At 55.0% G+C, this 25,453-nt stretch overlaps 1 protein-coding gene across 1 annotated transcript in view; it reads right to left on the bottom strand.

The window, feature by feature from the left end:
* Positions 1 to 25,453, bottom strand: part of LOC123770570 (uncharacterized) — a 564,737-nt gene that overhangs the window by 189,028 nt on the left and 350,256 nt on the right. The window contains 1 exon segment of the mRNA XM_069301599.1: positions 8,563 to 8,901. Coding sequence (XP_069157700.1) covers positions 8,563 to 8,901 — 339 coding nt within the window.

Raw genomic sequence — 25,453 nt, 5'->3', positions numbered from 1 at the left:
CCCGCTCCCACAGCTGGTGGCCCAAGATGAGACGCCCCGCTCCCACAGCTGGTGGCCCAAGATGAGACGCCCCACTCCCACAGCTGGTGGCCCAAGATGAGACGCCCCACTCCCACAGCTGGTGGTCCAAGATGAGACGCCCCACTCCCACAGCTGGTGGCCCAAGATGAGACGCCCCACTCCCACAGCTGGTGGCCCAAGATGAGACGCCCCACTCCCACAGCTGGTGGTCCAAGATGAGACGCCCCACTCCCACAGCTGGTGGCCCAAGATGAGACGCCCCGCTCCCACAGCTGGTGGCCCAAGATGAGACGCCCCACTCCCACAGCTGGTGGCCCAAGATGAGACGCCCCGCTCCCACAGCTGGTGGCCCAAGATGAGACGCCCCGCTCCCACAGCTGGTGGCCCAAGATGAGACGCCCCACTCCCACAGCTGGTGGCCCAAGATGAGACGCCCCACTCCCACAGCTGGTGGCCCAAGATGAGACGCCCCACTCCCACAGCTGGTGGCCCAAGATGAGACGCCCCACTCCCACAGCTGGTGGCCCAAGATGAGACGCCCCACTCCCACAGCTGGTGGCCCAAGATGAGACGCCCCGCTCCCACAGCTGGTGGCCCAAGATGAGACGCCCCGCTCCCACAGCTGGTGGCCCAAGATGAGACGCCCCGCTCCCACAGCTGGTGGCCCAAGATGAGACGCCCCGCTCCCACAGCTGGTGGCCCAAGATGAGACGCCCCGCTCCCACAGCTGGTGGCCCAAGAGCCTCGATTTACTAGATGAAAACCCAGCCCCACAGTACATAATTCCCAGATGAAATACTGACCAGAAATTCCCCTCCCCCCCCCCCCCCAAAAAAAAAAAAACATGAAAAACTGCTTATATATTATATATATAAATATGAATATATATACGTATACATACATAAATCAATAAGTAATACTAAAATAAAAAGCCGCTTAGTAAATCCTACCACCACTGACCACAGATTACAACTCCTCCAAGCTCTACTTATTAGAGAACTAAGACGCAGCCTAACTATAGAGAATAAGGACTTAGCTGCCTTCACGCCGCCTCACTGATACACACACCACCTGACCCCACCAGTACCAGTGTTCTTCCTCTCCCAGTACCAGAGTCTCACGCTGCTCCTTACCCCAGTACTGGCCCCCCAGTACCCCCTTTTTCCCTGTTCCTTTTTCGCTTCTGTTTTAGCGCACTGGTTTTAGTCTTGTGTTAATAACATTATCTTGGTGGCTCTAGATGCAAAATGCTCACTAATGAGTCCCATTCCTCAACAGCTTTTCTAATCATTGTAGTCGCTGTAGAATTTGCATATAATGCAGCTGTTGTCGTTGGATTAATGTTGAGTTTGATGGTCAGGGGTTCAGTAGCTTCACATTCCAGTAAGTAGTACAATAGTGGCGCCTCTGCTTCTGTTCCACAGATGTGACACTCTTTAACTACTGGGTTCATTACCTCCCAGCAGCACTTGTAACCAAGTCTGAGTCTGTGTATGGCTACTGCAATGTCTCTGGATATCTTTTTGCCAGCCTTGGAGGAGTAGTACCCAGTGGCTTGTTCGTACCATATCACAGCGGATCTTCCTTCCGCTACTTTGGTTCTGTGGCGACTTTTGATAGTTGAGAATATTTTCTTCTTGATTTGCTCCTTAATCTGAAAAACTTGGAGGTATTTGAACCTGTACAACAGGTAGAGCAGTGGCAGACTTTGCTAGCGAGTCTGCCTTGTCATTACCATCTATTCCATTGTGTGGGACTGCAGTCTCCGTGGTGTAGTGGTAAGAGCAGTCTCCGTGGTGTAGTGGTAAGACACTCGCCTGGCGTTCCGCGAGCGCTATGTCATGGGTTCGTATCCTGGCCGGGGAGGATTTACTGGGCGCAATTCCTTAACTGTAGCCTCTGTTTAACGCAACAGTAAAATGTGTACTTGAATGGTGGTTGAAAATGTGTGGTTGAAAAAACGATTCTTCGCGGCAGGGGATCGTATTCCAGGGACCATAGGATTAAGGACTTGCCCGAAACGCTACGCGTACTAGTGGCTCTACAAGAATGTAACAACTCTTGTATATATCTCAAAAAAATTTAGAGTCTGTATGAATGATGACATCATGTAAATTACTCCCAATTGTATAGTTTATTGCCTCCTTCAGGGCATATAATTCTGTTTACAATGTTGAGCACCCGCTATTCATGCTCCAGTAAGCTTCATGGTTGGTAGTGTAAACTGCTGCCCCAGCACAACCTTTTTCTTGATCAACTGATCCGTCTGTGAAGATGCGAGTCGTTGCAGGTCTTGAGATGGTTTCCAGTTGTTGTTCTACGACTGTTTTGAGCCTCTGCGAGTCACATGCTGATTTTTTTAACTGATAATCCTTCAATGGTTATCTTTAGACTCCAGTCTTCCCATGGAGGAGGCTGCCGAAAGTGTTGATATAGTCTATCTTCCCCTTTGTTTTTAATGGTCCATTTCAAGTCCACTTTCTCTAGATGGACGCGTCGACAGAATCTAAGAATTTAAACCAACTTGCCAGCATGTGAAGTCCATTCCAGGAGATCCTGTTCCGGTCATCAGAGATACTTAGTGTTGTAACACCGGGAGATTTCCTGATTTAGGATATTGTGGAGTGTTGCCACTGTGTGTGTTTATTACAAGTGTATTGTGTGTTCCTAGGCTGTGACAAGTGTAATTTATATATATATGGCGTAGCTGACCTGTTTAGCGTAACTTTGTGGAGGAGTGAGTAACAGCTGTCAGGAGTGACAGCTCTGTCGAGTAGCGTAAACTCATGGGAATAATTATCGATCCGGGGGATCACTAATTACTTGCCTAAGTTGATTAGGAGAGTGAGCATCTCCTTAGTGTTGCACATAGCGTTTAATAGCAGAGAGCTACAGGTGAGGCCAGCAGGTACGAGAATTATAGTGTCACGAAGCCAATTGTATTATTACTGTGTTTTCAGTAATTGTCATTTGCAAGTGAGTTGCAATAGGTTGGGCCATGTTCCAACTCGTTCTTGCAAATTTAATAAGTCAATATTGACTTATTAAATATGTGCATAGGTAACATACTTAACATAATAGTTTCCCTTAAAAAGCTTCATAGAAAACACCGACCTTACGTAACCTACTTAGTATGTTAAGATAAGCATCTTATTGCTTCGTAATTACAATTATTACCTAACCTATACCTAAAATAGGTTAAGTAACAATTGTAATTACGAAGCAATAAGATGCTTATCTTAACATACTAAGAAGGTTAGGTAAGGTCGTGTTTTCTATGAAGCTTTTCAAGGTAAACTAGTATGTTAAGTTTGTCACATATGCACATATTTAATAAGTCAATATTGACTATACGAAAGTGCGAGAACGGGTTGACTAGTTTGATTGCATTGCAACAGCCTTGCAGGACAGGCTGCGAAGAGCGTAAAGTAACTACTAGGAGGTTCCTCGTAGCCTGGTGGATAGCGCGCAGGACTCGTAATTCTGTGGCGCGGGTTCGATTCCCGCACCAGGCAGAAACAAATGGGCAAAGTTTCTTTCACCCTGAATGCCCCTGTTACCTAGCAGTAAATAGGTATTTGGGAGTTAGTAAGCTGTCACGGGCTGCTTCCTGGGTGTGGAGGCCTGGTCGAGGACCGGGCCGCGGGGACACTAAAAAAAAAAAGCCCCGAAATCATCTCAAGATAACCTCAAGATAACCAAGGTTATCGGAGACTTGTCTCCTAACCTAACCTAACCTACCTACCTACCTTGTTGGAATTTGTAATTACAGACTTAGTATCTTATTGCATGATTGCTTCGTCTATGAACACTCGGCACTGTTCAAGTTGGTTCATATTCCGCCCAACGCGATTGCAGGAAGGATCCTGTAGTCATACTCGGGCTGGTGTCCAGCTGTCCTATAGGTGTCACAGGAAGGATTTAGAGTAATGTCAGTGATACTTTTATTGTAGTAGCAGTTAGTACTTGAATAAACTGTGTTGTTTAGTTAAATGTTGTCTTTCGTCACACTCTGCACTATTAATGATTGACATATATGCTGCCATGTTACCTGAAGTTATTGTTAGTAATCTGAGACTGCTTCTTGAGCCTCGAGGTGAAGTGATAGCGCCACACAAGTCTAAATATTGTTGAGAGATCCCGCGACCTGCCCGTTAGTCTGCCTCTCAGCCAATGGCAGAGGTCGACGGCTCACTGATAAGGGATTGTAACACGGGTTCGGGTCCTCTCTCTTTACTTCCTTCTTTCTACTCCCTCTACCCGTATTCTTACTTATTATTCTCTACCAAGGGACTCCAAAACTTTTACCAAAGCCAACTCCACGCCACGTGGTCCTAAGACGATTGACCGACTTAGGATTCTACACCCAGTATGACGTGACCTAAGCTCTGAACAAAACCCTAGAGTCACCTCTGCTGCCACCACCAGACCAGTAATACAAGAGCAATGATCGAGGTCTGGATCGATCACGCTAATTAATCAACCTAGGGGCTTGATCCCCACTATAAACGATGACCTTGAGTGTGGAATAAATTACACGGTAATGATAATTCCGATTCGATGTTAGAATCGGCGCCCAATGCAACTCTGCCTCGTGTGGACCACGTGACCAGGACAAGTATACACATAAAACACATGGAAACAATAAAATGCAAATTAATAACAAATTTAATTTATTAAAAGAAAACTAAGACAAAATCTAAATAGGTTCACTCCCTATCACTTTAACACTCCCTACTTGACCTGAATGGCAAATGAGAAGACTATTTCTATACATAACCATAGCAACTATACCTCTATGTTTTCCAGCTAAGATGTTGTGCTGGTTTGGGGAGAGGTAAGATGGTTGACCTCTCCCAGCTGCTCCCGTATTCACACTGATTTTTTCCTTGTCTGGACTACCCCAGACAGAGTATTGTATCCTTCCGCATCGCTTACCCAGTTACTTTAGCAAGGTTAAGTTATAACAATTAAACTCTGTTGTACTTAATTGATCCAGACTGGTTGAATTATTTTACTTTAATTAGATTACACAAACATCTAACGGCAAAGCTGTTCCCGATCACAAAAATGGTTATTAAAACTTTGAGAAATATTAGACATGTCAACCCTGCTGACCTATGACCGCCGGTCACTCCGCTTTAAAAGTTAGATCCGATTCGTGACGTCACTGATGGTGACTTAAACTCAATAATTAGAATACTCTTGATATTGTATCCAGTACTATTATACAATACAATTTTAATGCAAAATGAATAAAGGCTAATTTTCTCTAAATTACTGAATACTATAGGATGATTCATTATACACAGTTATGAACAAAGCGTCGGTTATTTCCACCGCGAATTCCCCTGGGGGTCAGGTCACCATGCGGCTCAGCTTCCCATTCTCTTTTGTCGATAAACCACTCTGGATAATTCTTACAACAGCCTAGTTTGTTACAGGATGTCAACTGTTGAGGTCTCGGCGTTAGCCTGCGCCTTTATAATTTGTCTATGGTTTCTAGAGTGGGGAATGAGCTGCTTACTACACTTAGCTTGTTAGCTCAGCAGTCCCTTCCTCAGGAGCCCATCTAGACTTTCAGTTGAAAGTTAATGGATGTATTAGAATTCATTCAATTTTATCGCATGGCTCCTCTTGCATTCTTTAAGCACCCTGACAAACACTTCATCCGGCCTGGGGAATTGTTTGGTTTGAGTTTAACTATTTGTTTAAGAACATCCTCCCTGGTAACTGTTAAACTAGTCAACCTGTCCTCGTCCCCACCCACATAGACTTGTTCGGCTGAAGGCATGTTGTTAAGTTCCTCTTTAGTAAATACAGATATAAAATATTTATTAAAAGTACTACTCATCTCTTAGTCATTATCCGTTATTTGACCTGTCTCAGATTTTAATGGACCTATCCTTTCCCTAATCTTTGTTCTTATAACTGAAAAAAACCTTTAGGATTTGTCTTTGCTTACTCTGCTATACGAACTTCATAGTTACTTTTTGCTCTCCTTATATCTTTTTTTAACATTTCTAACCAGTTGGAGGAATTCCTGTTCTAAACCGACTTCCCCACTTTTAAACATGGGTACAGGTGTGTGTGTGTGTGTGTGTGTGTGTGTGTGTGTGTGTGTGAGGTACCAGAGGTCACTCATACAGGGTCATGCATCACCACAACTTCTGTAGCTCCGTTGCCCAACCTGTTTCATCACAGACCTCGTCTGGGCCTTGTATCCAAGACCAATTCTCTATAACCATCTCTCTCTGCACTTAATGAGATCAGATGAACCTTCAGTGTAGATTGAATCCAATTATTTCCAGCTTCCTTATCAATTCCTGCCGATACTTGTGCTTCCCTGTGACCATGGCAGCCTTTAGCGTTGTCATCGCGTTAATAATATTACAGGATTCCTCCTCCCTACAGGCCGGAGCTCGGCCAGGCCGGAGCTCGCGGGCTCGGCCTGGCCCAGGTCGCGGGCTTGGCCAGGCAGGAGGTGGTCTAGCTGTAACAAGCACAAAATTGTGTTGCCTTGTCTGTCATTATAGTGCAGGTGTGTGGCTCTTAATTGTTGGTTTGGTACTGCTTCCCCAACCCTGGTTTAACACAGGGGGGCGAGACGAGGTCCTCTCGTATACACCAAGTATTGGGCGCCAAGAATGATTGTCACGGCGTCATTCTGTCCGCCGTCAAGCCGTCATGTGTCGCTTTGGGAGTGTGTATGTCGGCCATGACGGAGTGCTGTGTCAGCCCATACCCAGCACGAACCTCAGGGTTCATGAGGTTCAGTGCCCCTGTACCCACCTGTGGGAGTAACAGTGCCCCTGTACCCACCTGTGTGGGTAAACAATGCTCCTGTACCCACCTGTGGGAGTAACAGTCCCCCTGTACTCACCTGTGGGAGTAACAGTGCCCCTGTACCCACCTGTGTGGGTAAACAGTGCCCCTGTACCCACCTGTGGGAGTAACAGTGCCCCTGTACCCACCTGTGTGGGTAAACAGTGCCCCTGTACCCACCTGTGTGGGTAAACAGTGCCCCTGTACCCACCTGTGGGAGTAACAGTCCCCCTGTACCCACCTGTGGGAGTAACAGTGCTCCTGTACCCACCTGTGTGGGTAAACAATGCTCCTGTACCCACCTGTGGGAAGTAACAGTGCTCCTGTACCCACCTGTGGGAAGTAACAGTGCTCCTGTACCCACCTGTGGGAAGTAACAGTGCCCCTGTACCCACCTGTGGGAGGTAATATTGCCCCTGTACCCACCTGTGGGAGTAACAATGCTCCTGTACCCACCTGTGTGGGTAAACAATGCTCCTGTACCCACCTGTGTGGGTAACAGTGCTCCTGTACCCACCTGTGGGAGTAACAGTGCCCCTGTACCGACGTGTGAGAGGTAACAGTGCCCCTGTACCCACCTGTGGGAGTAACAGTGCTCCTGTACCCACCTGTGAGAGGTAACAGTGCCCCCTGTACCCACCTGTGTGGGTAACAGTGCTCCTGTACCCACCTGTGGGAGTAACAGTGCCCCTGTACCGACGTGTGAGAGGTAACAGTGCCCCTGTACCCACCTGTGGGAGTAACAGTGCTCCTGTACCCACCTGTGGGAGTAACAGTGCTCCTGTACCCACCTGTGAGAGGTAACAGTGCCCCCTGTACCCACCTGTGGGAGTAACAGTGCCCCTGTACCCACCTGTGGGAGTAACAGTGCTCCTGTACCCACCTGTGTGAGTAAACAATGCTCCTGTACCCACCTGTGGGAGTAACAGTCCCCCTGTACCCACCTGTGGGAGTAACAATGCCCCTGTACCCACCTGTGGGAGTAAACAATGCCCTTGTACCCACCTGTGGGGAGTAAAGAATGCCCCTGTACCCACCTGTGGGAGTAAACAATGCCCCTGTACCCACCTGTGGGAGTAAACAATGCCCCTGTACCCACCTGTGGGAGTAAACAATGCCCCTGTACCCACCTGTGGGAGTAACAATGCCCCTGTACCCACCTGTGGGAGTAACAATGCCCCTGTACCCACCTGTGGGAGTAAACAATGCCCCTGTACCCACCAGTGGGAGTAAACAATGCCCCTGTACCCACCTGTGGGAGTAAACAATGCCCCTGTACCCACCTGTGGGAGTAAACAATGCCCCTGTACCCACCTGTGGGAGTAAACAATGCCCCTGTACCCACCTGTGGGAGTAAACAATGCCCCTGTACCCACCTGTGGGGGGTAAACAATGCTCCTGTACCCACCTGTGAGAGGTAACAGTGCTCCTGTACCCACCTGTGAGAGTAACAGTGCCCCTGTACCCACCTGTGGGAGGTAACAGTGCCCCTGTACCCACCTGTGGGAGGTAACAGTGCCCCTGTACCCACCTGTGGGAGGTAACAGTGCCCCTGTACCCACCTGTGTGGGTACACAATGCCCCTGTACCCACCTGTGGGAGTAACAGTGCTCCTATACCCACCTCTGTGGGTAAACAGTGCCCCTGTACCCACCTGTGTGGGTAAACAGTGCCCCTGTACCCACCTGTAAGGGTAAACAAAGGGAAGCGACTTACCTTGATGAGTCTGGCCATATTCTTGCCTCGCCAATATGGCGGCGGGAGACACCGCTGGAGAGCGAGGGCGGGCTGGCCGCCCTTCTTGTGGGGGTCGAGGGCGCCGTAGCACCCACGAAACAGGTGGCCGGGGACGCCCATGAAGCTCTCCGAGGCGGGTATGGCCTGGGGCCGCTTACCCGAGGAGCCGCCCACACTGGCCGCCCACAGCCCACCTGCGCCGCCCGTGGTGCTGGTAGTGGTGGAGAAGTCGTCGTCGTCGTCATCCTGGTGGTGCTGGTGGAGGAAGGAGTGGCGGCGGTGGGCGTCGAGCGACGGCACAGTCAGCTCCACCCCGTCCTGTGGGAGAGGGAGAGGGCGGTGAGCAGGTGGCGAGGCAACAAGAGAGAACACATGTAATTGGAGTCATGGAAACAAAACTATCACGAATCATAACGAATGCGGTGTTTTCCCAGGACTACACTGCAATGAAGAAAGAAAGGGGAGGAGGCAGAGTGCCCCTACTAATGAGAGAGGAATGGAGTTCAAAGGAGATGGTTATCCCGGGCTGCGAGGGATTCAGAGACTACATAACAGGTACCGTGACCACGGAGGGACCAAGAGTAGTAGCAGTGATATACAACCCTCCGCCAAACGACAGAAGACCAAGATAAAAGTATGACAAAACATGGCAGGCAACACTATAATTGAGAGAGCAGCCTCTGCTGCCTGTAGAAATAGATCCCACCTGCTCATCATGGGGGACTTCAATTATGGAAGGATAGACTGGGAGAACAAGGAACCGCATGGAGGAGAGGAAACATGGAGAGCTAAACTACTGGAGGTGGCGACAAGAAATTTTTTAAGCCACCATGTTAGGGAACCTACAAGGATGAGAGGCAACGCTGAACCAGCGAGACTCGACCTAGTCTTCACTCTGAATGATTCCGACATAAGGGAAATCGGTTTCGAGGCCCCAGTAGGAATGAGCGACCACAGTGTGCTGACGTTTGAGTATTTGGTCGAACAAGGGTCAATGAACTCGAGGAGGGGTACTGAAAACAAAAGGCTGGTATTCCGAAAGGGCAACTATGAGGAGATAAGAAAATTTCTAACTGATATAACATGGGAAACTGAACTAAGAGGAAAGACGGGCCAAGACATGATGGACTATATCATGCAGAAGTGTAAGGACGCAGCAGACAGGTTTGCCCCAGTCCAAAAGGAAAAAAACGGGAATGCAGATGAGAAACCCATGGTTTAATCAGAGATGTAGGCTAGAAAATTAACTAAGTACAAGGGCATGAAGGAGCCGGTCGGCCGAGGGGACAGCACGCGGGACTTGTGATCCTGTGGTCCTGGGTTCGTTCCCAGGCGCCGGCAAGAAACAATGGGCAAAGTTTCTTTCATCCTATGCCCCTGTTACCTAGCAGTAAAATAGGTACCTGGGTGTTAGTCAGCTGTCACGGGCTGCTTCCTGGGGGTGGAGGCCTGGTCGAGGACCGGGCCGTGGGGACACTAAAGCCCCGAAATCATCTCAAGATAACATCAAGATGGGGAAACTTTTGGAAATAACAGGACACTTGAGAGCAGAGAAGAATGCCAGTGTGCCAGGAATGAATGTGTCAGGGTGAGAAGAGAGGCAGAAGGGCAATATGAAAATGAGAGAGGGAGCAAGGCAAAGACTAAACCTAAATTGGTGCACAGTCGCATCAGGAGAAAAATAACAGTGAAGGAACAGGTAATGAAACTGAGGAAAAGGGCAGATCACAGTTCACAATAAACGGTAAGTGTACGAGGACCAGTTCACCTGTTATTAGTGATTTGTTATACACCATGGAGAGTAGCAGGCACTGGTATGTAAGACCAGTCCTGGAGTATGCGGCCCCAGCATGGAGTCGGCACCTTGTCAAGCACAAGACGACGCTAGAAAGATTTCAGAGGTATGCCAATAGGCTAGTCCCAGAACTAAGAGGCATGAGCTACGAGAAAAGGTTATGTGAACTGCACCTCACGTCGCTGGAGGACAGGAGAGCGTAGGAAGACATGATCACTACCTACTAAAATCTCGGAGCAGCGTGTGAGGCGTGTTAGTGATGGCAGGTCCCGCAGGCGCCTCGGCCAGGTGGAGCAAACTGACAGTTAGCCGCGAGAGGGTCTCACTCCCGCCGTTTACCCGCAAGACCTGCTCATGGCTTCCTTCAGTACCTGGGGCGCGGCCGGGGCCTGGCCGCCACGGGGGCGCGGGCGCGGCCGGGGCCTGGCCGCCACGGGGGCGCGGCCGGGGCCTGGCCGCCACGGGGGCGCGGCCGGGGCCTGGCCGCCACGGGGGCGCGGCCGGGGCCTGGCCGCCACGGGGGCGCGGCCGGGGCCTGGCCGCCACGGGGGCGCGGCCGGGGCCTGGCCGCCACGGGGGCGCGGCCGGGGCCTGGCCGCCACGGGGGCGCGGCCGGGGCCTGGCCGCCACGGGGGCGCGGCCGGGGCCTGGCCGCCACGGGGGCGCGGCCGGGGCCTGGCCGCCACGGGGGCGCGGCCGGGGCCTGGCCGCCACGGGGGCGCGGCCGGGGCCACCACCTATATAGGCTAATGTCGTTCTCAATGATCCAATCTCCCGCCTCTCAAAAAAATGGAGCCAAACGAGTCTTTTTATACCGTCTGTACCTGGGGTGCGGCCCCCCCAGCTGTACCTTGGGTGCGGCCCCCCCCCAGCTGTACCTGGGGTGCGGCCCCCCCCCAGCTGTACCTGGGGTGCGGCCCCCCATCCCCCAGCTGGTTGGAAATCTGCAGACTGACAGTTCCAGACGAGACCACGAGACATGGCAGGAAGTGCAAAATAGACCGTTAAAAACGAGTTACAACAGTCATGCCAGGAGAATTTTATCAACCTGAAGGTACCTGGATCATACCTGTGGAGGGTTTTGAGAGTTACACTTCCTCTACACACCAGACCACAGTGTGGTAGACCAGACCACAGTTGGTAGTGGTCACAACAAGTAGGTGTGAGGGGTCGTACACTGTCACTGGAGGGGGTCGTACACTGTCACTGGAGGGGGTCGTACACTGTCACTGGAGGGGGTCGTACACTGTCACTGGAGGGGGTCGTACACTCTCACTGGAGGGGGTCGTACACTCTCACTGGAGGGGGTCGTACACTCTCACTGGAGGGGGTCGTACACTGTCACTGGAGGGGGTCGTACACTGTCACTGGAGGGGGTCGTACACTGTCACTGGAGGGGGTCGTACACTGGAGGGGTCGTACACTGTCACCGGAGGGGGTCGTACACTGTCACTGTAGGGGTCGTACACTGTCACCGGAGGGGGTTGTACACTGTCACCGGGGGGGTCGTACACTGGAGGGGTCGTACACTGTCACCGGAGGGTGTCGTACACTGTCACTGGAGGGGGTCGTACACTGGAGGGGTCGTACACTGTCACCGGAGGGGGTCGTACACTGTCACTGGAGGGGGTCGTACACTGGAGGGGTCGTACATTGTCACTGGAGGGGGTCGTACACTGGAGGGGTCGTACACTGTCACCGGAGGGGGTCGTACACTGTCACTGGAGGGGGTCGTACACTGTAGGGGTCGTACACTGTCACCGGAGGGGGTTGTACACTGTCACCGGGGGGGTCGTACACTGGAGGGGTCGTACACTGTCACCGGAGGGTGTCGTACACTGTCACTGGAGGGGGTCGTACACTGGAGGGGTCGTACATTGTCACTGGAGGGGTCGTACACTGTCACCGGAGGGTGTCGTACACTGTCACTGGAGGGGGTCGTACACTGGAGGGGTCGTACACTGTCACCGGAGGGGGTCGTACACTGTCACTGGAGGGGGTCGTACACTGTCACTGGAGGGGGTCGTACACTGGAGGGGTCGTACATTGTCACTGGAGGGGGTCGTACATTGTCACTGGAGGGGGTCGTACACTGGAGGGGTCGTACATTGTCACTGGAGGGGGTCGTACACTGTCACCGGAGGGGGTCGTACACTGTCACTGGAGGGGGTCGCACACTGTCACTGGAGGGGGTCGTACACTGGAGGGGTCGTACACTGACCGGGAGGGGTCGTACACTGTCACGGGAGGGGTGGTACACTGACCGGGTGGTGACAACAAGCCGCCGGCCTCCAGGCCCCACTACCCCACCCAGCTGTGGCTGGCGGCGGCCCGCATGCGCTCTCATACTAACAAACGGTAAGTTTCCCAAATACAAATTATTATTATTACTGTATATCATGGGTTTGTATACTGTTAGGCCTAGGTGAGGCAGTGACGTGTGTTCTGCCCGTGAATTATTTTCTTTTTTACAGTGCGTGGTGTTCTATGAAACACGTTTCGAACACCGACTGGATGAAGCACGTTTCGAACTCCGACTGAGTAAAAGCACGTTTCGAACACCGACTGGGTGAAGCACGTTTCGAACACCGACTGGGTGAAGCACGTTTCGATGCCTCCAGTATTTACGCCAGCCCGACCTAAAGACCATTCCATCCACCCGCCAACCCCAGCTGTTTAGGAATGATTACTGTTACACACGACTCACAACTGCTGACGTCCGAACACTTCCGGAACAAGTGCTTCACTGACGACTGGTGTTCGAACCACAACGCTGTAAATGCTTCACCCACCTACTACAAATACAAATAATCGCCAACAGAACCTAAACACCTAACCTAACCTATGCCTATATGAACAATATGCCAATATATTATAATACTAATTTATATTTGAGAATATTCCTGTTTTGAATGAATAGCAAGTTAATGTTTATGAATGTGTCTGTGGGGTCGACCGCTGGATGGAATGGACTCAGAGTCTAGGACAGTTGCCAGTGTTTATGTTGAGGCTTTGTGCCGGGTACGTTGGAAACTCTGCACAATGCTCTCATGCACAAGCGGCGCCCGAGCACTTAAGTTACGCCTATGAAACCCATGTTATATGATGACATTTGCTTGACAAAATAAAACATTTTACGACGCAGAAATAAAGGAATACTTCATGAGGAACGACTGGATGGACGAGTTACTTACCTCCGGGATTGGTCAACATAATATTAGCCAAAAGTGTTTCATACTTGCAGCCGGCATCATTTAAATCATAAATAAATCAGTCAATACAATATGTGTACTAAGAGCAATAACAGGCCTTAGGCTATTGCACATTACGGCCCAATATTCACGCATTTTACAGTTTTTCACCCACGACTGGCAACTAAGTTCACCTGTTTCTCAAGTGTTTAACTCCGTGTTAGGAATTAAGTACTTGAAGAATGGCCATTAGGCCCTTCAGGAGTGGTTACCTGGACCTAGATCATGTAGCCTAGCCTAGCCTAGCGCAGCCTAGCGCAGCCTAGCGCAGCCCAGCCTAGCCTAGCCTAGCCTAGCGCAGCCTAGCGCAGCCCAGCCTAGCCTAGCCTAGCCTAGCCTAACGCAGCCTAGCCTAGCCCAGCCAAGCCTAGCCTAGCCAAGCCAACCATAGCCAAGCCAAGCATAGCCAAGCCAAGCCTAGCCAAGCCAAGCCTAGCCCAGCCAAGCCTAGCCCAGCCCAGCCAAGCCTAGCCCAGCCAAGCCTAGCCCAGCCAAGCCTAGCCCAGCCAAGCCTAGCCCAGCCAAGCCTACAGTAAAACCTTTAAACATAATAATGTTTTATCATAGACAGCGGCCGGTACCCGCCCCCATCAACACCACCAATGTGTTCGGTAACCCAGCAGCTGTACTGTAAACACAGACCCAAAGTCCATGCCATGCACTGATGACGTCCGAACACTTCCGGAACAAGTGCTTCACTGACAACATTTGTTCCACCACAACAGTGTGAACACCACTCCCCGTGTTCCTACTAGGACCCAGGAGTACATGTACAGGGACCCAGGAGTACATGTACTAGGACCCAGGAGTACATGTACAGGGACCCCAGGAGTACATCCTTGGTAGAGGAACAAGACATCACACTGATGAATGATGCATGATAGCTATGATTGATGGGTTGAAGAGACTGGTAAACGGCCTTCAGGGATCAAGAGCAATCATCAGGGTATCCTGCAATTGGTCAAAGGCTTGCAGGATTGCAGACTTGGAGTCCAAAGGTGCCGGCCTTGTATCAAAAGGTGTTCTGAAGCAGCGTATTAGTGGTGCTGGGAATAGTTCCTGTTTGTCCCCAGACTGTCGTAATGCTGCCTACACGTGGAGCCCAGCTCTGCCACACCTGCCCACACGTGGAGCCCAGCTCGGCCACACCTGCCCACACGTGGAGCCCAGCTCTGCCACACCTGCCCACACGTGGAGCCCAGCTCGGCCACACCTGCCCACTCGTGGAGCCCAGCTCGGCCACACCTGCCCACTCGTGGAGCCCAGCTCTGCCACACCTGCCCACACGTGGAGCCCAGCTCGGACACACCTGCCCACACGTGGAGCCCAGCTCTGCCACACCTGCCCACACGTGGAGCCCAGCTCGGCCACACCTGCCCACACGTGGAGCCCAGCTCGGCCACACCTGCCCACACGTGGAGCCCAGCTCGGCCACACCTGCCCACACGTGGAGCCCAGCTCGGCCACACCTGCCCACACGTGGAGCCCAGCTCGGCCACACCTGCCCACTCGTGGAGCCCAGCTCTGCCACACCTGCCCACACGTGGAGCCCAGCTCGGCCACACCTGCCCACACGTGGAGCCCAGCTCTGCCACACCTGCCCACACGTGGAGCCCAGCTCGGCCACACCTGCCCACTCGTGGAGCCCAGCTCGGCCACACCTGCCCACTCGTGGAGCCCAGCTCGGCCACACCTGCCCACACGTGGAGCCCAGCTCGGCCACACCTGCCCACACGTGGAGCTCAGCTCGGCCACACCTGCCCACACGTGGAGCCCAGCTCGGCCACACCTGCCCACACGTGGAGCCCAGCTCGGCCACACCTGCCCACACGTGGAGCCCAGCTCGGCCACACCTGCCCACACGTGGAGCCCAGCTCTGCCACACCTGCCCACACGTGGAGCCCAGCTCTGCCACACCTGCCCACACGTGGAGCCCAGCTCTGCCACACCTGCCCACACGTGGAGCCCAGCTCTGCCACACCTGCCCACACGTGGAGCCCAGCTCTGCCACACCTGCCCACACGTGGAGCCCAGCTCTGCCACACCTGCCCACACGTGGAGCCCAGCTCTGCCACACCTGCCCACACGTGGAGCCCAGCTCTGCCACACCTGCCCACACGTGGAGCCCAGCTCTGCCACACCTGCCCACACGTGGAGCCCAGCTCTGCCACACCTGCCCACACGTGGAACCCAGCTCTGCCACACCTGCCCACACGTGGAGCCCAGCTCTGCCACACCTGCCCACACGTGGAGCCCAGCTCTGCCACACCTGCCCACACGTGGAGCCCAGCTCTGCCACACCTGCCCACACGTTGGGTACAGGAGCAGACGACTGCTGACTCCTGTTAACTGTTACGTACCCTTATAAGATACGTAAGTGAATATATTAATATGTACATTTATAATTGTATGTAAATTACAAGCATGTATATTGTTATACTTATATGTTCTATGCAAATGCACATTCATGTTACAGTGTTGGCGTTAGGCCCAGCGTATCGTGGGAATGATTGTTTATTTCTTTGTGTGATCAGTTTTCCCACGGGAACTAATGATTTATATGTGATCATCAGTGGGTAACAGAGTGAAATAATAATTGAGTGAACTGTATCTGGCAAATTGTCGTGGGATCGTCCGTTGCTGGGGTGTGCATGCCATTATGCTATTCTGTATGCATATTTTAATTACTATGTAAAGAAACAATTGCTTTGTTTGTCTATATCAATATGTACTAATTATTCATTAAGTTAGTTTAAGATTACTCTTGTCACAATGTAGTGCTCCATTGTTGAAATATTAATAATTGTAACTTTGGCAATTTATTCGCCGGGCAAGGCAATGTGTTTTTTGACTCTCATATTGGAGTTCAGTAGCTGAGCAGAAACCAGGGAGATATCATCTTGGAGTTAAGTCATTCTTTTGTTCTAGCCATATAATTATTCTTAGTATTGATTTAATGTCTGGAAGTTACAGTGATATTTTTAATGTGATATATTGTGACCATATAATCATCTGTTTGCCTTTGAGATTTATTTAATATAAATAGTATATATCTATACTTAGTATCTTTATTCTTCAGTCCTATGAAGATTCTATTTTATGCTCATTACCCATTAAGGGGTTATACTGGTGATTCGCTATTGAGAACAGCAGTTGTGTCGTATCCCTAGACTTATTAAAGTTTGGCTGCTGTAGGATCACGAGCCGTAACGTACGATAGGTAACATTAACAAGCTGAGAGCTTTCCCTTCCCGTAGCTCTACATACACGTGTACAAGCAGGAGAGACTGCTAGAGGGAATACACAGAACACACACACACACACACACACACACACACACACACACACACACACACACACACACACACACACACACACACACACACATCTACATTATTGGGATCGTCTCAAAACTCTTAAAATGTATTCTCTGGTAAGGAGACGAGAGAGAGATCAAATAATATACACATACAAAATAGTGAAGTGCCAGGTCCCATATTTACACAGTAAAATAACGATAAGAGGAGCAAACAATGCCCTTAGGGTGGTTCCGTCTAATTACCCAAAGCTTCCTAGAATTACGCAATTAATGAAGAAATGTGACATTTATTCACTATAATGTTGGTGGTGAATGTAAAACATGGAAAAAAAACATTTTAATTCTGAATTAATATAATTTTATAACGAAATTTGACAATATATCGTGGATAAGTCGCCCCACAACATTGTCGCTCGGATCGGCGACTTCCTGTGGCGTCATCTCTCAGTTCCGTATAATTTTATTATAAAAATATTATTATTTCAGAGTAAAAATATGTTTTTTCATGTTAAACATTCAGCACAAACATTGTTCCTTCGGGTTATCGGGCACAACTACGCTTGAGTTTCTTACAGGCGGCGAATAGAACCATTTTGGCCACATGAATAGTACTTCCAACGATCATTAGATGCTCTATCACCCACCGCCCCGCCACCACCCACCGTACACTGCTGACCCACCGCCCCGCCACCACCCACCGTACACTGTTGACCCACCGCCCCGCCACCACCCACCGTACACTGTTGACCCACCGCCCCGCCACCACCCACCGTACACTGTTGACCCACCGCCCCGCCACCACCCACCGTACACTGCTGACCCACCGCCCCGCCACCACCCACCGTACACTGCTGACCCACCGCCCCGCCACCACCCACCGTACACTGCTGACCCACCGCCCCGCCACCACCCACCGTACACTGCTGACCCACCGCCCCGCCACCACCCACCGTACACTGCTGACCCACCGCCCCGCCACCACCCACCGTACACTGCTGACCCACCGCCCCGCCACCACCCACCGTACACTGCTGACCCACCGCCCCGCCACCACCCACCGTACACTGCTGACCCACCGCCCCGCCACCACCCACCGTACACTGCTGACCCACCGCCCCGCCACCACCCACCGTACACTGCTGACCCACCGCCCCGCCACCACCCACCGTACACTGCTGACCCACCGCCCCGCCACCACCCACCGTACACTGCTGACCCACCGCCCCGCCACCACCCACCGTACACTGCTGACCCACCGCCCCGCCACCACCCACCGTACACTGTTGACCCACCGCCCCGCCACCACCCACCGTACACTGTTGACCCACCGCCCCGCCACCACCCACCGTACACTGTTGACCCACCGCCCCGCCACCACCCACCGTACCCTGTTGACCCACCGCCCCGCCACCACCCACCGTACACTGCTGACCCACCGCCCCGCCACCACCCACCGTACACTGCTGACCCACCGCCCCGCCACCACCCACCGTACACTGCTGACCCACCGCCCCGCCACCACCCACCGTACACTGCTGACCCACCGCCCCGCCACCACCCACCGTACACTGTTGACCCACCGCCCCGCCACCACCCACCGTACACTGTTGACCCACCGCCCCGCCACCACCCACCGTACACTGTTGACCCACCGCCCCGCCACCACCCACCGTACACTGTTGACCCACCGCCCCGCCACCACCCACCGTACACTGTTGACCCACCGCCCCGCCACCACCCACCGTACACTGTTGACCCACCGCCCCGCCACCACCCACCGTACACTGTTGACCCACCGCCCCGCCACCACCCACCGTACACTGTTGACCCACCGCCCCGCCACCACCCACCGTACACTGTTGACCCACCGCCCCGCCACGACCCACCGTACCCTGTTGACCCACCGCCCCGCCACCACCCACCGTACCCTGTTGACCCACCGCCCCGCCACCACCCACCGTACCCTGTTGACCCACCGCCCCGCCACCACCCACCGTACCCTGTTGACCCACCGCCCCGCCACCACCCACCGTACACTGTTGACCCACCGCCCCGCCACCACCCACCGTACACTGTTGACCCACCGCCCCGCCACCACCCACCGTACACTGTTGACCCACCGCCCCGCCACCACCCACCGTACACTGTTGACCCACCGCCCCGCCACCACCCACCGTACACTGCTGACCCACCGCCCCGCCACCACCCACCGTACACTGTTGACCCACCGCCCCGCCACCACCCACCGTACACTGTTGACCCACCGCCCCGCCACCACCCACCGTACCCTGTTGACCCACCGCCACCCACCGTACCCTCTTAACCCACCGCCCCGCCACCACCCACCGTACACTGCTGACCCACGGCCCCGCCCCCACCCACCGTACCCTATTGACCCACCGCCCCGCCACCACCCACCGCCGCCACCCACCGTACCCTCTTAACCCACCGCCCCGCCACCACCCACTGTACACTGCTGACCCACCGCCCCGCCCCCACCCACCGTACCCTCTTGACCCACCGCCCCGCCACCACCCACCGTACCCTCTTAACCCACCGCCCCGCCACCACCCACCGTACACTGCTGACCCACCACCCCGCCACCACCCACCGTACCCTATTGACCCACCGCCCCGCCACCACCCACCGTACACTGCTGACCCACCATCCCCCCACCACCCACCGTACCCTATTGACCCACCGCCCCGCCACCACCCACCGTACCCTATTGACCCACCTCCCCGCCACCACCCACCGTACCCTGCTGACCCACCGCCCCGCCACCACCCACCATACACTGTTGACCCACCGCCCCGCCACCACCCACCGTACACTGTTGACCCACCGCCCCGCCACCACCACACCGTACACTGTTGACCCACCGCCCTGCCACCACCCACCGCCCCGCCACCACCCACCGTACACTGTTGACCCACCGCCCCGCCACCACCACACCGTACACTGTTGACCCACCGCCCCGCCACCACCCACCGCCCCGCCACCACCCACCGTACACTGTTGACCCACCGCCCCGCCACCCACCCACCGTACACTGCTGACCCACCGCCCCGCCACCCACCCACCGTACACTGCTGACCCACCGCCCTGCCACCATCCACCGTACCCTATTGACCCACCTGCCCGCCACCACCCACCGTACCCTGCTGACCCACCGCCCCGCCACCACCCACCATACACTGTTGACCCACCGCCCCGCCACCACCCACCGTACACTGTTGACCCACCGCCCTGCCACCACCCACCGCCCCGCCACCACCCACCGTACCCTGTTGACCCACCGCCCCGCCACCACCCACTGTACCCTGCTGACCCACCGCCCCGCCACCACCCACCATACACTGTTGACCCACCGCCCCGCCACCACCCACCATACACTGTTGACCCACCGCCCCGCCACCACCCATCGCCCCGCCACCATCCACCGTACACTGTTGACCCACCGCCCCGCCACCACCCACCATACACTGTTGACCCACCGCCCCGCCACCACCCACCGTACCCTGCTGACCCACCGCCCCGCCACCATCCACCGTACCCTGCTGACCCACCGCCCCGCCACCACCCACCGTACACTGTTGACCCACCGCCCCGCCACCACCCACCGCCCCGCCACCACCCACCGCCCCGCCACCACCCACCGCACACTGTTGACCCACCACCCCGCCACCACCCACCGCCACCACCCACCGTACACTGTTGACCCACCGCCCCGCCACCACCCACCGCCCCCACCCACCGTACACAGTTGACCCACCGCCCCACCACCACCCACCGTACACTGTTGACCCACCGCCCCGCCACCACCCACCGCCCCGCCACCACCCACCGTACACTGCTGACCCACCGCCCCGCCACCACCCACCGCACACTGCTAACCCACCGCCCCGCCACCACCCACCGTACCCTGTTGACCCACTGCCCCGCCACCACCCACCGTACACTGTTGACCCACCGCCCCGCCACCACCCACCGTACACTGCTGACCCACCGCCCCGCCACCACCCACCGTACACACTGTTGACCCACCGCCCCGCCACCACCCACCGTACCCTGTTGGCCTACCGCCCCGCCACCACCCACCGTACCCTGTTGACCCACCGCCCCGCCACCACCCACCGTACACTGTTGACCCACCGCCCCGCCACCACCCACCGTACACTGCTGACCCACCGCCCCGCCACCACCCACCGTACACTGTTGACCCACTGCCCCGCCACCACCCACCGTACACTGTTGACCCACCGCCCCGCCACCACCCACCGTACACTGTTGACCCATTGCCCCGCCACCAGCCACCGTACCCTGTTGACCCACCGCCCCGCCACCACCCACCGTACACTGTTGACCCACTGCCCCGCCACCACCCACCGTACCCTGCTGACCCACCGCCCCGCCACCACCCACCGTACCCTGCTGACCCACCCCGCCGCCACCACCCACCGTACACTGTTGACCCACCGCCCCGCCACCACCACCCACCGCCCCGCACCACCCACCGTACCCTGCTAACCCACCCCGCCACCACCACCCACCGCCCCGCCACCACCACCCACCGCCCCGCCACCACCCACCGCCCCGCCACCACCACCCACCGCCCCGCCACCACCACCCACCGCCCCGCCACCACCACCCACCGCCCCGCCACCACCCACCGCCCCGCCACCACCACCCACCGCCCCGCCACCACCCACCGCCCCGCCACCACCACCCACCGCCCCGCCACCACCCACCACTATTACACTCTCGCTTATGTTCGTTAAATAATTAAGTGTTCATCTCCCTACTTTACCAGTAATTTCTTTTGTACCTTTGTGAACAATAGTAAATTGTCACCAGTGTAGGGGGGGACTACAGTGTAGGGGGGACTACAGTGTAGGGGGGACTACAGTGTAGGGGGGGACTACAGTGTAGGGGGGGGACTACAGTGTAGGGGGGACTACAGTGTAGGGGGACTACAGTGTAGGGGGGGGACTACAGTGTAGGGGGGACTACAGTGTAGGGGGGGACTACAGTGTAGGGGGGACTACAGTGTAGGGGGGGGACTACAGTGTAGGGGGGACTACAGTGTAGGGGGGGACTACAGTGTAGGGGGGGACTACAGTGTAGGGGGGGACTACAGTGTAGGGGGGGACTACAGTGTAGGGGGGACTACAGTGTAGGGGGGACTACAGTGTAGGGGGGACTACAGTGTAGGGGGGACTACAGTGTAGGGGGGGACTACAGTGTAGGGGGGACTACAGTGTAGGGGGGGACTACAGTGTAGGGGGGACTACAGTGTAGGGGGGGACTACAGTGTAGGGGGGGACTACAGGTAGGGGGACTACAGTGTAGGGGGGACTACAGTGTAGGGGGACTACAGTGTAGGGGGGACTACAGTGTTAGGGGTCGCGGGGACTACAGTGTAGGGGGGGACTACAGTGTAGGGGGGACTACAGTGTAGGGGGGGACTACAGTGTAGGGGGGACTACAGTGTAGGGGGGGGGGACTACCAGTGTAGGGGGGGACTACAGGTGTAGGGGGGACTACAGTGTAGGGGGGGACTACAGTGGTAGGGGGGACTACAGTGTAGGGGGGGACTACAGTTGTAGGGGGGGACTACAGTTGTAGGGGGGGACTACAGTGTAGGGGGACTACAGTGTAGGGGGGGACTACAGTGTAGGGGGGACTACAGTTGTAGGGGGGGACTACAGTGTAGGGGGGGACTACAGTGTAGGGGGGACTACAGTGTAGGGGGGGACTACAGTGTAGGGGGGACTACAGTGTAGGGGGGACTACAGTGTAGGGGGGACTACAGTGTAGGGGGGACTACAGTGTAGGGGGGACTACAGTGTAGGGGGGACTACAGTGTAGGGGGGACTACAGTGTAGGGGGGACTACAGTGTAGGGGGGGACTACAGTGTAGGGGGGGACTACAGTGTAGGGGGGGACTACAGTGTAGGGGGGACTACAGTGTAGGGGGGACTACAGATGTAGGGGGGACTACAGTGTAGGGGGGACTACAGTGTAGGGGGGACTACAGTGTAGGGGGGACTACAGTGTAGGGGGGGACTACAGTGTAGGGGGGACTACAGTGTAGGGGGGACTACAGTGTAGGGGGGGACTACAGTGTAGGGGGGACTACAGTGTAGGGGGGACTACAGTGTAGGGGGACTACAGTGTAGGGGGGGACTACAGTGTAGGGGGGGACTACAGTGTAGGGGGGACTACAGTGTAGGGGGGGACTACAGTGTAGGGGGGGACTACAGTGTAGGGGGGACTACAGTGTAGGGGGGACTACAGTGTAGGGGGGACTACAGTGTAGGGGGGACTACAGTGTAGGGGGGGACTACAGTGTAGGGGGGGACTACAGTGTAGGGGGGACTACAGTGTAGGGGGGACTACAGTGTAGGGGGGACTACAGTGTAGGGGGGACTACAGTGTAGGGGGGACTACAGTGTAGGGGGGACTACAGTGTAGGGGGGGACTACAGTGTAGGGGGGGACTACAGTGTAGGGGGGGACTACAGTGTAGGGGGGGACTACAGTGTAGGGGGGACTACAGTGTAGGGGGGACTACAGTGTAGGGGGGACTACAGTGTAGGGGGGACTACAGTGTAGGGGGGACTACAGTGTAGGGGGGACTACAGTGTAGGGGGGGACTACAGTGTAGGGGGGGACTACAGTGTAGGGGGGGACTACAGTGTAGGGGGGGACTACAGTGTAGGGGGGGACTACAGTGTAGGGGGGGACTACAGTGTAGGGGGGGACTACAGTGTAGGGGGGACTACAGTGTAGGGGGGGACTACAGTGTAGGGGGGACTACAGTGTAGGGGGGACTACAGTGTAGGGGGGACTACAGTGTAGGGGGGACTACAGTGTAGGGGGACTACAGTGTAGGGGGGGACTACAGTGTAGGGGGGGACTACAGTGTAGGGGGGGACTACAGTGTAGGGGGGGACTACAGTGTAGGGGGGGACTACAGTGTAAGGGGGGAATACAGTGTAGGGGGGGACTACAGTGTAAGGGGGAATACAGTGTAGGGGGGGACTACAGTGTAGGGGGGGACTACAGTGTAGGGGGGGACTACAGTGTAGGGGGGACTACAGTGTAGGGGGACTACAGTGTAGGGGGGACTACAGTGTAGGGGGGGACTACAGTGTAGGGGGGGACTACAGTGTAGGGGGGGACTACAGTGTAGGGGGGGACTACAGTGTAGGGGGGGACTACAGTGTAGGGGGGGACTACAGTGTAAGGGGGAATACAGTGTAGGGGGGGACTACAGTGTAGGGGGGGACTACAGTGTAGGGGGGGACTACAGTGTAGGGGGGACTACAGTGTAGGGGGACTACAGTGTAGGGGGGACTACAGTGTAGGGGGGACTACAGTGTAGGGGGGACTACAGTGTAGGGGGAGTACAGTGTAGGGGGGAGTACAGTGTAGGGGGAGTACAGTGTAAGGGGAGTACAGTGTAGGGGCGGACTACAGTGTAGGGGCGGACTACAGTGTAGGGGGGACTACAGTGTAGGGGGGACTACAGTGTAGGGGGGACTACAGTGTAGGGGGGACTACAGTGTAGGGGGGACTACAGTGTAGGGGGGACTACAGTGTAGGGGGGACTACAGTGTAGGGGGGGACTACAGTGTAGGGGGGGACTACAGTGTAGGGGGGACTACAGTGTAGGGGGGGACTACAGTGTAGGGGGGACTACAGTGTAGGGGGGACTACAGTGTAGGGGGGGACTACAGTGTAGGGGGGGACTACAGTGTAGGGGGGGACTACAGTGTAGGGGGGACTACAGTGTAGGGGGGACTACAGTGTAGGGGGACTACAGTGTAGGGGGGACTACAGTGTAGGGGGGACTACAGTGTAGGGGGGACTACAGTGTAGGGGGACTACAGTGTAGGGGGGACTACAGTGTAGGGGGACTACAGTGTAGGGGGGACTACAGTGTAGGGGGACTACAGTGTAGGGGACTACAGTGTAGCCAAAAACGATAATAGTTGCCAGAAAAGTGAGGCCATATATGTGAAGACAGAGAAAGCTTCAATGTGGTCACGTGACGCCGTCAAAAGACATTACCATTTTGCCACCGCAGAGCTGCAGATATGTGGCCATATTGTTAGTGTCCGGACAAGTGTGGCCATAACATTAACGTCCGGACAAGTGTGGCCATAACATTAACGTCCGGACAAGTGTGGCCATAACATTAACGTCCGGACAAGTGTGGCCATAACATTAACGTCCGGACAAGTGTGGCCATAACATTAACGTCCGGACAAGTGTGGCCATAACATTAACGTCCGGACAAGTGTGGCCATAACATTAATGTCCGGACAAGTGTGGCCATAACATTAATGTCCGGACAAGTGTGGACACATGCTGCTTCGTGCGGACACATAAGAATGCATTTGATGTTACCTGGAAGGACTCGCTACGGGTTAAGGAACAGGAACTGTGCGACACACAGCAATGTTGATCATACCAAGGCATAGCTTGTGACCAGTGC

Source organism: Procambarus clarkii, chromosome 46 (genome assembly GCF_040958095.1).
Source record: "Procambarus clarkii isolate CNS0578487 chromosome 46, FALCON_Pclarkii_2.0, whole genome shotgun sequence".
In the NCBI taxonomy this organism is placed as follows: Eukaryota; Metazoa; Arthropoda; class Malacostraca; order Decapoda; family Cambaridae; genus Procambarus; species Procambarus clarkii.
Note: the sequence above shows the minus strand (reverse complement) of the source record. Positions and strands in the feature narration are given on the sequence as shown.